This window comes from Pygocentrus nattereri, chromosome 2, assembly GCF_015220715.1.
Source record: "Pygocentrus nattereri isolate fPygNat1 chromosome 2, fPygNat1.pri, whole genome shotgun sequence".
NCBI lineage: Eukaryota > Metazoa > Chordata > Actinopteri > Characiformes > Serrasalmidae > Pygocentrus > Pygocentrus nattereri.
The window spans coordinates 54,221,867-54,237,800 of record NC_051212.1 but is presented as its reverse complement, the minus strand read 5'-3'; the positions used below and the strand labels follow the sequence as shown (position 1 = coordinate 54,237,800).

Sequence of the window (15,934 nt, the reverse complement as noted above, 5' to 3'; positions counted from 1 at the left end):
CATATCAATGCTGTGCAGTGGATTTTGCAGTTAGTCTTCAGATTGCACAACTATCTTATGACTGTTAGATCCCTGGACCTTCCAGTCTGGACAAGCTCAGTCTTTCACAACTTACTGCTACTGTACTATCTGACCAACCAGTATAATATATAGTGCCAGTATTCAAATACACGACCCCACAACCATCTATGACAAAGACTATGGCTTTGTACTGTACTGTTCAATGCTTGTCCTGCTCACTTACCTTGACACACTCAAAAAGAACTTTTTGGTGCCACAAAGAACTCTGAGGTTCAGGAGATACACTTATAACAGACTATTTGCTATTTATTTTACAGCACATGTCAAGATTCCTGACTTCAGCTAAATAGATCCATCAACATAGCACACACGTACAGCCTCTACTCTCCAAAAAAAGGAACAGCAATGAAAAAAATGCTACAAGAGGGTCATAATCAGGTGTTGGGAAAAGCATTAAGACTGAAGGAGAGATTGTGTATTTGGTCATCTCACTATCAGTGACTTCTGAAACGTGTTCCCATTACATCAAAAACTGCAACACCTGATTTACATGACGTGATTCACCATGACTCAGCACTGGAAAACTCATTTTCCCAGAACTATTAGACTTGAACCACAGGTGAAGGTACAACTAATGTTTACCTGTTCAGGCATGGCATCTAGATAAAACAGACTTGGACAGCTGGTGAGACTGTATACCCAAGTCATGTTTACCTGTTAAGACATGATCAGTAAGAACACAACCTGACTGCTCCATTTCATTTACAGAAAAAGTAGGCCTGCACAGTTGAGTATCGCATCTGCTCTAAAAGACAACTAAATGATTTAGTCCACTCATCTAGTCGAGCTCCATCAGGTGCATTTAGAGCTTGAAACTCCATGACCAAGACTAACTGGACTAACAGAAGGATGCTGGCTCTCTACTGCCTTCCATAGTTAACACGGCCTGTGGTTTTATGCAAAATAAAAAACCCTCACACCCACCATGTCAACATCAAGGCTAGGCTAAGACTTCCACAAATGAACACGACTATACACAACCAAGTCTCATATGCAAAGACAAACAAATGAGAAAACAATGTCTGGCTTGTTTGTCATCAGTCCCAAGCCTGTGAAATGGCAGTGACTCTCAGACACAAAGCAGTTCTGATGCGCAAACTGCCATTTTGCACAGTTAAACTCTTCAAACCACAACTTAGATTTTTCTTCAATCAGCTTCAACTGAACTGATGTAGAGCCATAATCTGGATCAGGGGTCTTCAATCTTATCCACAAAGGGCTGGTGTGGCTGCAGGTCTTCACTCCAAACAAGCACACCTGATTAAACAAGTAGAATCAGTAGGTTTTATTCTTAATGTTTTCTCAGGTGAGCTCCTGCTTTGTGGGAGTAAAAAAAAAAAAAAAAAAAAAAAAAAAAAAAAAAAAAAAAAAACCACATACACACCAGCCCTTTGAGGATAAGATCAGACACACCTGATTTTGGTACTGAGGGTGCTTTGTCAAAGTAATGTGTCGGAGGTATCCAAAGGAAATTGATTGCAACTAGAATAGAAGGATGAGAAATGAAGGATGAGACCCAATCTGAGGTTTATTTATTTATTGCAAGAATGCTGATCCAATCATCTGCTTGACCAAACAGAGGACTTCAAACAGGACCTTAAAAAGAAGGAAAGCAAAAGGTTAACATCTTTTCTAAAGCAAGAGACAGCTTTAGACCTACTTGCCACTTACCATGTGGTTGGTAGCTGGGGGGTGGTAGTCCACCAAGGGGGTCAAAGACCTTTGTTTGCTCAGCTTGCTTAGGTGGGACAACAGAAATCCATTGTTTGCTAAAAAGTCTCTTGACTGCTTGCAAGTGAAGTATGTAGGAGTCTTCAGTTGCATGGTCATAAGATGGAATATTTGGAAGCCCACCAGGAACACTGGGAACCTGCTCATGAGAATGTGCACTCAGATGTATTGGAGGCTCAGAGTCAGGCATTTGCTGGGAAAAACTTGGTTTCAGTTTAGGCAATATGGGGTCCTGCATTTGTGGTTCAGGCTTGGTGGCAAAACTCTGGGGTACTGCTACTGCGGAAGGGACTTTACCTTGTGAGAAGTACCTTGGAGATTTATCATGGAAACGTTTTGAAAGGGAATCAACTAGGTCACTATAATTCAGCTGAGAAGAATGTTCATGAGATGGGAACATGGACTCTGCATTTGTTTGCCCTGAACTTGGGACAGGTGGAGGATGCATTCTGTTGGGGGCTAGTCTAGCACTTTGTTGAAGACCGTTTTCACCTATGTTAGTGGGAGAAGCAGGTTTTGGTTTATGGTCACTACTCAGACCATAGGCAGGTGCTCCAACTCTCAGCGGTTTGTGTAAAGAGCTAAATAATGGTGGCTCTAGACCAGACTGGGGACATTTAGTTGACAGGACAGCAGAGTTTGGCACTGTCTGAGGTCTCGCAGTAGGTTTCACAGGCCAGTCATGTGGATGTGAGGATGAGAACAGGCTCTCTGAAGGATTTCTACCTCTCTGCTGCATATCCTCTCGTAATAGCAATGCTCCAGAATGCCTTCCATAATCACCTGTGGCCTGTGAAGTGACAGGCTGTGGAGCTGAACCACTGTGTCTAGAGTGGGACGAAGCTCTTGAGGTCACATTTTTGGTTGACCAGAGCGTAGCAGCAGACTGAAATGCAGGGTAAGCCAAGCCAAAATGCAGGTGATTGTGCTGATGGTAGGATAACGAAGGAGGGCAACAGCTTGAGTACAATGCTGGTGATGGGCAGCATCCTGAGTACCCAAGTGGCTTTGGCATATGTGGAACAGCTTGGTAAGGAGAGTCTGCTTCCCCCAAGACACTAGAGGCTTCAAGTGGTTTAGAAGGTGTAGCTGTGGGTAAAAGAGCAGGCCCCTGGCCAAAAACAAATCCAGGATGCATTTGTGGAGCAGCCTGATGAGAATCTGTTGCCCCCATGATTCTAGACACATCAAATGACCCAGGAGGGACAGCTGTAGGGAAGACAGCAGGCCTCTGTGGGTGTTGAGGTGGATAAAGCCACTGAGGTCCCTGGCCAAAATCAGATCCAGGTAGTATTTGTGAAGTGGTCTGATGAGAATCTGTTGCCCCCAAGATGCTGGACATCTCAAATGACTCAGGCAGGGCAGCTGTAGGGACAAGAGCAGGGCTCTGTGCAGGTTGAGATGGATAACGCCACCAAGGTCCCTGGCCAACAGATCCAGGATGCATTTGTGGCGCAGCCTGATGAGAATCTGTTGCCCCAAAGATGCTGGACATCTCAAATGACTCAGGCGGGGCAGCTGTAGGGACAAGAGCAGGGCTCTGTGCAGGTTGAGATGGATAACGCCACCAAGGTCCCTGGCCAACAGATCCAGGACGCATTTGTGGCGCAGCCTGATGAGAATCTGTTGCCCCAAAGATGCTGGACATCTCAAATGACTCAGGCGGGGCAGCTGTAGGGACAAGAGCAGGGCTCTGTGCAGGTTGAGATGGATAACGCCACCAAGGTCCCTGGCCAACAGATCCAGGACGCATTTGTGGCGCAGCCTGATGAGAATCTGTTGCCCCAAAGATGCTGGACATCTCAAATGACTCAGGCGGGGCAGCTGTAGGGACAAGAGCAGGGCTCTGTGCAGGTTGAGATGGATAACGCCACCAAGGTCCCTGGCCAACAGATCCAGGACGCATTTGTGGTGCAGCCTGACGAGAATCTGTTGCCCCAAAGATGCTGGACATCTCAAATGACTCAGGAGGGACAGCTGTAGGGAAGACAGCAGGCCTCTGCGGGTACTTGGGCAGATAAAAAGACCCAGGCAGTATTTGTTGACGCACTTGGTATAAACCTGTCTGCTTCAAGACACTAGAGCTCTCAACTGATTCTGCTGGGGAGGACAGAGGACGCCTGTCTGGGTATTGGGGCTGATGAGGCCACCAAGGTCCTTGGGCAAAAGCGTATCCAGGACGTTCAACAGGATAAGGAGACACAGACATTGGAACAGCCTCAGGTGGTGGCCAAGTAGGTTGCTTTGGTATTTTAGGAGAGGACCCAACAAGGTCATCTAACTGTTTGGATGGAGTTGAAGGCGTAGGTTTTGAGGTGGAGGTATGGGTTGCAGGCAGAGGTTTGGGTTTCTGTGGGAAAGCTGGTGGAGCAGGAGGTTCACCAAAGGGTGCAGGTGTTAGAGGCTCATGAAGATTAACAGGGTACCATGTATTGGGGAACTGTGAATGATGCATTTGCTGAGCTTCCTGGGGTGTGGAAGGTGAGACTGGGATATCTGTCAGCTGTGGATCTCTCTGACCAAATTTGTATGGTACACCTGGTTGTTTGGGAGCAGGACCAGGTGTTAAAGAATGACGTGTTTGATGTGGGTAAGGACGACCAAACCATGGCAAAATTGTTGGATGTTTAGAAGGTACTCGACTGTCATCGATTGATGTTCCCATGGTAGGGGAACTGGTGTCGGCACTGCCACTTTGATCTGAGGAAACTAGGCTGGACAGATTTAAGGATAAACTAGGCACAAGGGAGGGACAGAAAAGTTTGAATTCACTTCTAGCAGACATGTGAAGAGAATAGAGTCCATCCTGAGGAGAGAGATACAGATGTAAACATAAACAGATGAAATTAACAGATTTAAAAAACACAATCTTCCATACCTTTGCTTCCATACAGGGCTTATATGGGGCAGAAACAACCACTCCATCTGAATGGGACACTATGCTATAGCCACATTTGGGTGATGCCTTCAGCAGTGGCTGCCACTCATTCTCAACTGAGGGATGAAGAAAGACTATAAATATTCAATTAAAAAAAAAAAGATTGCACAATGTACACGCAAAATTACCTTTCACCCACAGATCCTCAACAGGGGCAATGTTTTGAGTCTTCACAATCATGCCATTAGGATAACAGGCAACAGAGGGAGGACTTGGAGCCAGATTCAACAAGGGACAAGACATTCTAGCTGGCAACCCCCACAGTCGTAGTGGAAGAATGTATGCATCCCTCTGTAAAGTAAGGAAAATTAGATGCCTAGATAAAAAGCAAAAGTATGATTATCTATGGATTTCCAACATACCTCTTGTGCCACATAACATCCATCATATGGTACAGTGAGGACCAAGCCCCTCCAAGTTGCCTGTACATGAATGCCACACTGTGAAGGGATTCTTGATAATGGAAGTGGTGGAACACGACCTTCAAAAAAAAATTTGGGGGAATTAGTTTATCAATAACTAATATACTGTTTTTCCAATGGAAAAGGCAACACGAAGTTAGTTTATCATTTGAATCCCAAATCAGTAATATTGCCAAGACATTTTATTGCTTGTGAAATAGCATGGTATCTCCCTATAAGATGTTGAGTTTATACATTTAGACACCCCAATGAAAGTGTGACTCCAGTCTTCGTTTACACTTTCTTCCCATTATATCCGGCATTCAAAGCTCTTGTATTACACAAATCAGCTAAATTGTTCTCACCCATCCAGACCACTCAACTGAGGCAAGCGTACTGCAAATCCCTAAAATCTTACAGCTCAATTGGTGGAAGATTTTTTGTAAATAGCTCCCAAATGCTGTAATAGCAGTTCAGAAAACCTGAAAAGAAATTTGTAACTTCTCGCCACAGCATGTTACCTCTCCTGTGTTTTTGTATTCCCGTGGGAAGTGCTTGGAAATTTGGTAACCAAACTCCTAACCCCATTACAGTTGCATACCTCGGTCAATAAGCAAACTAAGACGAAAGTCAGAAACTCCTCCATTAACTTTCAGCTGCATAGCATCTTCATCACAGTCCACCTTTGGTCTCACTCCAAGCAGCTGCCGCACTGCTGGGGATTTATAACCACCAAAGCCGTCGACCGATCCCTGGAGGTACTGCAGCTCACTCCAGTCTGTGGGGAAGGAGGGAAAAAAATGAGATTAGACATTCGCCCAACATGGCAAGTTTCTCTCCATAAGAACATTCAGGAAGAAGACCAACAACACTAGTTTGTCAAGGTCATGCATGTGCAAACAAACTCCTAGTGGTAAAATAATTAAATATATATAAAAACATTACTTTACATGGGAAGGAAGGATTGATTAGAGAGCCAATGGTGTTTAAAAGGATTCCAACAGTCACTTTGGGACCAATTCCAAATGCATTTATTGATTTCTTAATGAGATCTAAAAAGGTGTCCTACAGAGAACTAGTGGGCTCTTAAGGTAACAACTAAACCAATTCCCATTAGGAAGTACGGTCATCCCTACTGGAAAAAAAGACGAGTGATACCAGAGTGTTTTGCTTCCCAACAGGATTTGGCTTCACAACTACCACTAGTTTCCTGTAGAACACCTTCAGATGCCAAGGGAAAGCCATCAAATGCATCTGGAATCTGCCCCAGCTCACCTGTTAAAGCACTAGAGCCTATTAACATGGTGATATCAACCCATCAGGAACACGAAACACCACTACGGACAACAACAGAAACCCAGAAACATTTTTCCCTCCCAGCAGGGATTCAGTTTTAATGCTAAATGGTCTTTTCCCAGTTCTTTCAACCAAGGGTTGAGGGATGGCTAGCATTACTCACCAGCCTGGTCAGACTGATAATCAGAGTCATTGAAAGATCCACTGCCCGATTTTAAACTCTCAGGAATATCGTGCAAGTCCTCAGGAGCACTCCCGTTTAGCCCAATGATGAGCTTGCCAGCCCACACCTTTTTGGCTTCTGGCTTCTCACCACCACGGTTACCCACCACCAGTCTTCCCTGTGTATTAACATTTAAAACATCCACCAATTCGGGTTTTCCTTCACCCGTCAAAGCGGCACAGTGTCCCAGAGGCATCAGCCCAAGCATGAGCCAACAGAACCACGCCGGGTTTTCCCACATCATTTGAGAAGGTTCTCCAAACAGCAACACGTTTATGAGCCTCAAAGAACGCAGCCCTATATATACCCTAGGCGATCAGCGCGCGCTACGCGTAGTGATCTTGGTCGGACTACTTTCTACACGTTTGTCTGTTGAAGCGGCATTTCAGCACCAAATACGACCCACTTTAGTGCTCGGTTCTGCTCGGCTCGGTCAGTTTGATAATCACTAACGTATTAAACCGTGAACGTGGTCTGCTCGTAGCTACAACTGTTCAGGAACTTTCCAGAACCAGAACTAAACCAGCGATTGGGTTGATTTCTCCAGCCCTGCGAACCGAAGACCCGGGGAAATTATGCAAATGAGGAGTGACGCCAAATGGGAATACGCCTGCTGGTTAATTACGTATAATAATTACTTTGGCCTGAAATCAATGACTCCGCTGCGCTACTCTAATACTGAACTATGTGTTTAGGCCAGATCTCCGTTTTATTTTGTCCAGTTTGTTGATATCACAATGTAAACGATCCAAATGGTTCAACAAGTGACCAGTGGCTGATTCTAAGTGTATTTATACTCAGCCCTTGGCTGGATGAGCTGGAGGAAGGCTGGAGCAACGAGCAGCTCTAGTTTACAGATTAATACGTTAGTATAGGCGCGCAGTGATCTCGAACTAAGTGCTGGGGCCAGGTTTCCATAGCTACGCGTAATGATTTGTGTTTGGAAACATCGTGCTTAGGGCGGGTTTCCATGGATACGCGTAGTGATCTTGAACTTCGTGGTTAGGTCGCTTAACTCCGAGATTAATGTCGCACGACTCTGTTTTAACCGAGACAGCTGAATGTGATAAAGGGATGCGGCGGATTGTAAACCAGCCCAAACATTAAAAAAAATTATTGTTTAATATGTCGAAAATGAAGCTTATTTCACATAATGAGGGGCGGAGTGGTGTCCCGAGGAAACCGCTGCTGAAGTGAGAAATCTTGGAAAAGGAACTAGTTCGTGTTAACTTGGGCCACTTTTTCATGAGGCTTAAGTTGGCTTCGTATTCGACTTTTCTGGTCCACCTTAAATATGCCAGTGTTCAAAATCCAGCGCCATTTAAGGTGGAACGGAAAATGAACCGAGAATGCAGGCAAATAAGCCAACTTCTGCTTCGTCCTCTTTTCCACGACGCTCGGTGTAGTTGTTTATGGTTTTCGTTCCTCGCTCCGCTTCTAATAATTGTCCATAGCGCTCTAAATCACGAAGGAAAAGAGTTGAGACGCAGGACGGATTGATAAACGTGTACGCGAACAGTTTATACTCGCTGTTCAAAGTCGCTAATTAACAGAAAAATGGAAAAATAACACTGAGTGTAAGAGTCGACTCTTAGAGTTTCGACTCCTAGAGTCACTGGCCAGGGCTGGACCCCTACCAGAAGTGCTGGATTCGAAGAATCGATTCCTTTGGAATCGACTCCTTGCGTCTAAACTAGCTAGCTTATTGGCTAACAGCGTGTTTTGTTCTGGATTTTCTCTCGATATTAAACGCTGCTGTAAACCACTTTTATTAGAGAAACAAACGAGCAAAGAGGGAAAATCTAGTTTCTGGGTTATAATATCTGTGGCATTAACCAAAATGACGCAGCAGAGATGATTCATCTCTGACTTAGTTTTGTTTAAAGGCATCTAGAAACGGTCTGTTCCATGAGTTTCTTGTTGAGGCTTTTAAATATATGGAAATATATTTTATTTACTATCCCGAGCCACCAGTGAACCTCCACGTGTCTTCGGAGTATTATCTGGAATGTTGATGATGGAAAATAGTGGAAAATCTGGAATAATCAGTTTTCTTTGGGGACTATTTTGCTGCACAGCACCCTGCATGTCTCCCTCCACCATGAATGGAGTTGAAGTTCTCTAAACTCTCATAAAACAGCGTCTCAGTCATCAGGCAGTCTCCGGTGGACCTTGGGCCAGTGCTGAGGAGGAGCTGGTGGGCCACAGTTGGCGGAAATATAAAGTGGTTTAAATTGGTAATTATAAACAATATTAGTACAAGCCATGCGACTACAGTGCACAAAGCAGCTCCATCTACTTTTCGCCCAAAGTTTGTAGCCCTGATGTTTGCTTGCTCGAGTTAAGCATTTTAATTTGCCACCATTCTGCCTGATTTCAGGTATAAAGCTGGATCATGTTGGCCGAATCTGTTGATATGATGTTTTCAGTGATGGACATTGCATATACTGTGGCACCCAAACGCTGCTGTGCTGGAAAAAAGAAGTACTTTTGTTTTCCTGTGTGTCTTCGTGCTTTAAAACGATAAATAGGTCCTGGAGGTGGAAAAGGTTGAGAACCCTTGAAGGGGAAGTCCTCTGATTTTTGAAAAATCCATAATGAAATGTTTAAGATATAAACAGTAAGTGCTTCAGAGCGGTTCGGCATGAACCGTCAGAGCTGTTCACAGTGGTGGTGATAGGAACCAGACGTCCCCCTCTAAGAGCTCCCTCAGCTAATACAAATGTTTTGAATTTCAAATCATTTTTTGAAAGATTTTTACTGGTCTTCACCCAAAAAAAATAAAAAATCACAAAGATTGACCTTTCGACTTCCACAAGACTTTGTGTGATTGTTTTATTGTGTTTTGCAGCAGGGGTGGGGAAAGGTGGGAGGTAGGGAAGGCAGGATAGTACTGGTATCAGGATTAGTCTTAGTATCACCTGGTGTCGGATTCAAAAGGCCATCGTGGGCTTTTGAATCCCTGCCACAAACTTGCCGCTGACTCGTTTTTCCCCAGCTGTGCAAGGCCTGAGGAAACGGCCAGATTCCTCCACGCTGACCTCACCACCACGGAGTCACGTCGCATTGAGCAGCACTCTTATAATGTGGTTTTTACAGCTATGGAATGGAATGCAGTCCCATTTTATCTGAGCAGCTACTGGACGGAGTCACAAAGGAGGACTCACACGTGTGGAAACCAGAAACCCATCATCACCTATGACAAAAGCAGAGGGCAGGAAGGGCAGGAAGTGAGGAAGTTTCTCATCACGGATGTTTGCCTGGACTTCCGGCGTCGGTTCCTCGCCGATGCAGGGCAGAAGCTGGAGAGAACTCGGCTGGCGCTGCACGGGGGAACGCAGGAGGAGATAACCTGACGCAGCGCCCAGAGAATAGCCCAGAGAATTAAGTGTTCAGGCAAGCAAAGCCACTCAGCGGTCACTTTATTAGGCCAAACTGTTGTTTCTACACTCATTGCCCATTTTATCAGCTCCACTTAGCACAGAGGAGCACTTTGTGGTTCTCCAGTTACAGGCCGTAGTCTTGTTTCTCTGTATAGGTTGTTAGAACCCCCATTAACCCTGTTTATCAGCAGCCAGGACCCTCCGTGTTAAGACCCCTCAGTCCATATATGGACGTTTATAGTGCATTCGATTGAACTGTAAACAGCCAAGAAAGCCACGCTTACAAGTGTTCACACGCTTTTAAAAAGTGGTTCTTCAAGAGTTCTTCAGTAAAGAGAACGGTTCTGTTTAGAAACGAGTTCTATATAGAACAGTCTGCCTGCTTAAATGGTTCTTTGCATGGTGAAAGGGTTCTCTATAGCACCAAAAAGTGTTCTACTTATTGTGATGATGTCAAGCTTGTAACGGTAGAAGAACCCTTTTTGGAGCTATAGAGAACCATATACAGTTCTATTCTCTATCCGAAGAACCATTTCACCATGCAAAATTGGTCTATGGGTTTATGGTTGTATACAGAACATGTATATGTCTTTACTAAAGAACCCTTAAAGAACCTCCTTTTTTAAGAGTGTATTGTGACCATGTTCAGAATGCAACAACAGAAGAACCCTTTATAGTGCTACACAGAACCATATACAGCACATTCCTGATCAGCCTGAAGAACTATTTTGCCAGGCAAAGCATGTAAATGGTAATGTATAAAACTTGTTTCAAAATAGAACCATTTCCTTCACTAAAGAACCATTGAAGAACCTTTTTTAAGAGTGTATTGTGACAATGTCAGGTATGGAGCAACAGAGGAACTCTTTTTGGTGCTATACAGATCCATATAGGACACGTTCTCCATTAATCTGAAGAACACTTTCACCAAAGAACCACTTAAGCGTGCTGATGGTTTTATATATAACTTGTGGTTCCAAATAGAACCATCCCCTTTACTAAAGAACCATCTTTTTAAAGAATGTACTGTGACAATGTCAAGCTTGTAAAAGCAGAGGAACCCTTTTGGGTACTATACAGAACCATGTAGAACACATTGTCCATGAATCTGAAAAAAACATTTTACCAAAGAACATTTTAAGCATGCAGATGGTTCTATATAGAACTCATTGTCTATATAGAACTCATTCCCTTTACTAAAGAACCATTGAAGAACCATCTCTGAGGGTTTTGTGACAATGTCAAGCATGGAACAACAGAAGAACCCTTTTTGGTGGTAAACTGAATAATACAGAACGCGTTATCCATGAATCTAAAGAACTTTTTTTTTTTTAACCAAAGAACACTTTCATTAACATGGAAATGGTTCTGTATAGAACTCAGGGTCCCAAATAGAACCACACCCTTTACCAAAGAACCACCGAATAAGTGTCTTTTTAAAAAGATTGTATTGTTATGTCAAGCGTGTAACAACAGAGGAACCCTTTTTGGTGCTGTACAGAACTGTACAGAACACATTCTCCAGTACCATTTTACCAGAGAAACCTTTAAGCATGCAGATCTTTCAATATAGGACTCATGGATCCAGATAAAACATTTCCCTTTAGTAAAGAACCCTTGAGAACCCATGTTTATCAGGGTATACTGTGGCAATGTCAATCATGGAACAACAGAAGAACCCTTTTTTGGTGCCATATACAACACAATCATGCAGATGGTTCTCTATAGAGCAAAGAAAACCATTCCCTTTACTAAAGAACCCTTGAAGAACCATCTTTAAGAGTGTGCTGTGACAATATCAAGCACTCTTTTTGGTGCTATACAGAAGCATATAGAACACATTCTCTATGAATCTGAAGAACCATTTAATGAAATGAAGGACACTGTAAGCATGCAGATGGTTCTATATAGAAGATATGGTTCCAAATAGATCCCTTTACAGAAGAACCCTTTTTTGGTGCCATATACAACACAACCATGCAGATGGTTCTCTATAGAGCATGTGTTTTCAAATAAAACCATTTCCTTTTCTAAAGAACCCTTGAAGAACCATATTTAAGAGTGTATTGGGACAATATCAAGCACTCTTTTTGGTGCTATACAGAAGCATATAGAACACATTCTCTATGAATCTGAAGAACCATTTCATAAAATGAAGAACACTTAAAGCATGCAGATGGTTCTATGTAGAACGTATGGTTCCAGATTAAAGTAAAGATCCCTTTACTGAAGGACCCTGGAAGAACCATAGTTTAGCAGAGTGTAACCTTTCCGTTCTTGTGGAAAACTTCGGTGTATGTGAAAAATAATAAAAACATTTTTATTTAAAAGAATTTTGCTATAATTTTTTTTTAACTTATCAAAGAAAAAGCAGGATACCGTTCTCCAGACCTCGCTTTCGTTCACCTTGGGTGCTCCTCTTTACAAGCACCCAAACAGAGCAAAAAAAAGTCCTGTTTACTAGAACAAACTTCCAACAAGCTGCTATTCTGCTTATATAAGTTTAGCCCCGCCCACTCGGACTGAAGTGATAAAGAGGGTTTCATCCCATCAGAGGGCGGCCAATCAGAACAGGGCTCATTAAAAAAGCCACAGCAATAGGCGCAGCCTACAGAGAGCGGTTGGATGAAACAAGTAACATGTAACCTGCGGGCGCTTCAAACACTGTGTCCACTCACTGTCCACTCTATTAGACACTCCTACATTGCAGGTCCACCTTGCAGATGTAGAGTTAGTGATGACTGCTCATCTTCTGCTCCGTCAGGGTCAGTTTCCGGAGGCAGGACGCTGTTGGCTGGGTGTTTGTGGTTCTCAGCCAAGCAGTGACACCACCAAAATAATAGTGAGGGTCCTGTGAGGGTCTTGATCAGTGAGGAACAAGGTAAACAAAGTATGCAGAGAAAGGCCCAGTCCCATTTCACCCCTCGCCCCTACCACTGAGCCCTTGGCCTTCAGTTTTGCACGTTCAGGGGTGGGTGTCCCGGTTCTGGTTGAGATAGTGCGGTGTTTTGGCTACATGGCCCTCCAGATGGAGGTTTTTCAGAGACTCCAAACAGAAAGATATGAGACAAACAGAAAAAACGGCGAGACGGAGAACAAGAGACCAAAGAAACCCACAAATGTGAGAATTTTCTCTGTTAAAAAATTATGATAATCACCGTTTTATCTCAGTTGAATGCCGTTTCAGTGGATTTTGGTCGTTTTTTTTCCATAACAAGCATTAAAAATCACTAATAGCATGCTATTTCTTTCCAGTTCCACCTTAAATAGTCCAGCAGTTCTGACCCCTGGAGTGCCAGAATGTAACTGCTGCTCCATTTAAGATGGACCGGGAAAATTCTAACAAGAATCTGGAGAATCTCTGACTTCATTTACTAAAGAACCCTTGCAGAACCACCTGTTTTAGGAGTGTAAGTTGGGCTGCTTGATTACAGCAAAAACCATAATCATGATTATTTAACATGATTACTCACTGCCTTTGGGACATTCATTGAACTGTAGATATAATTCAACTGAAAAACAAACAAAAATTGTAAAAATTATATATATATATATATATATATATATATATATATATATATATATATATATATATGTAATAAATATCTACAATTAAATGAATAATATAAAACATTTAAAAATAAATAAGGTCAAAATGAGATCAACTTCCACAACCTGCTGAAAATGACTAAATTTGATATATAAAAAATGCATAAGAATAAATTAAGACCAAAACGAATGAGTTTGGGCTGTTAGGGAGGAGCAAAGCGCACCGCTGTGAAGGAAAGCAACGTGCTGGATTTATAACACCAAGCAAGAACATCACAGAACTCAGCAAAACAATCACTTTACCTTGATTATTTTTCTCTGGAAGCCAAAATCGTAACTGAAATTAAAGTTCGATTAATCGTCCAGCCCTACTCTCCACTCACTCACAGACTGTAAAAGACTCGGCAGCTCGGTGCTCGTTATTCTCCCTGTTAACAGCTGTTTCCAGCTGTGCTCCTGGATAAACAGCCATTCTATGGATACACAAAACATTTACAGATATATTACATCTGGAAAACACGTTAAGGTTACAATTTATTTATATTTTAAAATAAAACAAGTTATTTTAACGATCACACCTTCCTGATCCTCAATTTATCAGCATTTCTAAATCAATCAGACAGAATTCCAAGCGCCGCCGGAGAGCTCGTCCTCATAGTCGTGTGTGAAGGCCGAGGCTGTATTTTGAAGTAAAAAAACGCTTTTCTGCAATTTTAACCGCAATAATCTAAACATGACGATGAAACATAGGATTCAAATGCCATAAAGAAAACAAATAAATATTATTAAATATATAATTCCCCAGGAACCTGTCCAGGGTGTATCCTGCCTTCCGCCCAATGAGCGCTGGGATAGGCTCCGGCACCCCCCCTGCGACCCTGAGGGAGAAGCGGCTTAGAAAATGGATGGACGGATGGATAGATGGATAATTCCCCAAGTCACACCGATGACGTCACTTGACCCCCTTTCAACTGTTTTCCGAGGATCTATGAGGAAAAGCTCATGGTGGGTCCACTGTGTCTTTCAGTTCTCAAGAGATCTCATTCAGCTCACGATCTCATATGAAGCTTCTAGCTGACGTCACTGGTGTGACCGACTTAATTCTGAGGCAACTGTGAAAAAACAAACACAAATGGATTAAATTCCATATTTTAGTGGATGTTCCATAATTGACAGCGTGTGATTTGCTGATCTGTAGCAGTTATTTATTTAAATTTTTTAATAAAATCCATTTTTCATAAAAAATGTCTCTGGTGTTTCCTTTATTGTGGGTAACGCCGATGACGATCGGTAACACCAGTGACCCATATGGACGTATCTGTAGAGCGACTCTCGAACAAACCAGATTCGTCGACGCAGTGTGCGTCTTCCAACCGGATTTATCCGTCACAGTCGTCTTTCTCCCGAGGCGATTTACGCAGCGCCATTTGTTCTACTGTGGGAACCGCTAACCTGATCTCATAACCAGTTTTCCAGTTTTCCAGTTTGCCCGGAGCAAAGCAGCAGAGCAGAGCAGAAAACCACAAAAGTAAAAGCAATGCTTAATTTCACGGATGACATTTGTTTTCCTTTTCAGAAGGGTGTGTCACGCAGAAGGGCTGATGTCAGCTCAACGCCCTGCAGACAGCAGCAACAAACTGAGGGCGGGAAAAAAACAAAAAAACAAAAAAACTCTAAGCCAAGGTTCCTACACTGATTGCCAAATCTCCCACGACACTGATTGCACACTGCCACATGAACCACTGAAAGAGAAGATCTTTGTCATCCGTCGTGGTCATTTAATCATAAATATATCAAAGTATACTAGTAGTTAATGCACAAGTCTTCACCGCATAAGCCACAGAATTAGCCACTAGCAAGCAAAGAGTTAGAAAAACGCTGTATTTAAGGAACAGATTTACAGGGAATCATTCCAGTGAACACTTTAATCAGTTAATCGTAAATATATCGAAGTATACTAGTATTTAATGCAGAAATCTTCACTTTATAAGTCATTTTTCTCAACAAATTACAGCCACAACAATAAGGCTGCCTCCCACAAGCGCCTCAGTGAGGCTATATGTGTTAGCGTCAAGCTAACAGTGCCGCTCGTCCGCTTTTCCATGCTCGGTTTAACACCACTTCCCACTTACGGCTGATCTTCACACATTTGGAGCTCGTTAAGACATTTAAGGAACATTCTTTACTTTTTATACAGCGATTTTACTGAGAATCGCTCAGTTAATACTTCAAACACTGAGCCTGTTAGCCTGTTAGCTAGCATTCAGCTGGGTCCGTTTGCTATGCTCTAGTCTACCTGACAAGAAAATAAGCTGTTTCTTGGCTCTACACC

General features: G+C 42.9%; 1 protein-coding gene across 1 annotated transcript; it reads right to left on the bottom strand.

Annotated features, from left to right (window-relative positions):
• Positions 1 to 1,603: 1,603 nt before the first annotated feature.
• Positions 1,604 to 7,234, bottom strand: LOC108430771 (nascent polypeptide-associated complex subunit alpha, muscle-specific form-like). Its single transcript, XM_017703473.2, has 7 exons — positions 6,611 to 7,234; positions 5,753 to 5,929; positions 5,113 to 5,231; positions 4,879 to 5,041; positions 4,691 to 4,806; positions 1,753 to 4,618; positions 1,604 to 1,677 (listed from the first exon to the last, which is right to left on the bottom strand). The coding sequence occupies exons 1-7, from the start codon at positions 6,912 to 6,914 to the stop codon at positions 1,667 to 1,669; spliced, it is 3,756 nt and encodes a 1,251-aa protein (XP_017558962.2). The 5' UTR covers positions 6,915 to 7,234; the 3' UTR covers positions 1,604 to 1,666.
• Between the last annotated feature and the right edge of the window lie 8,700 nt (positions 7,235 to 15,934).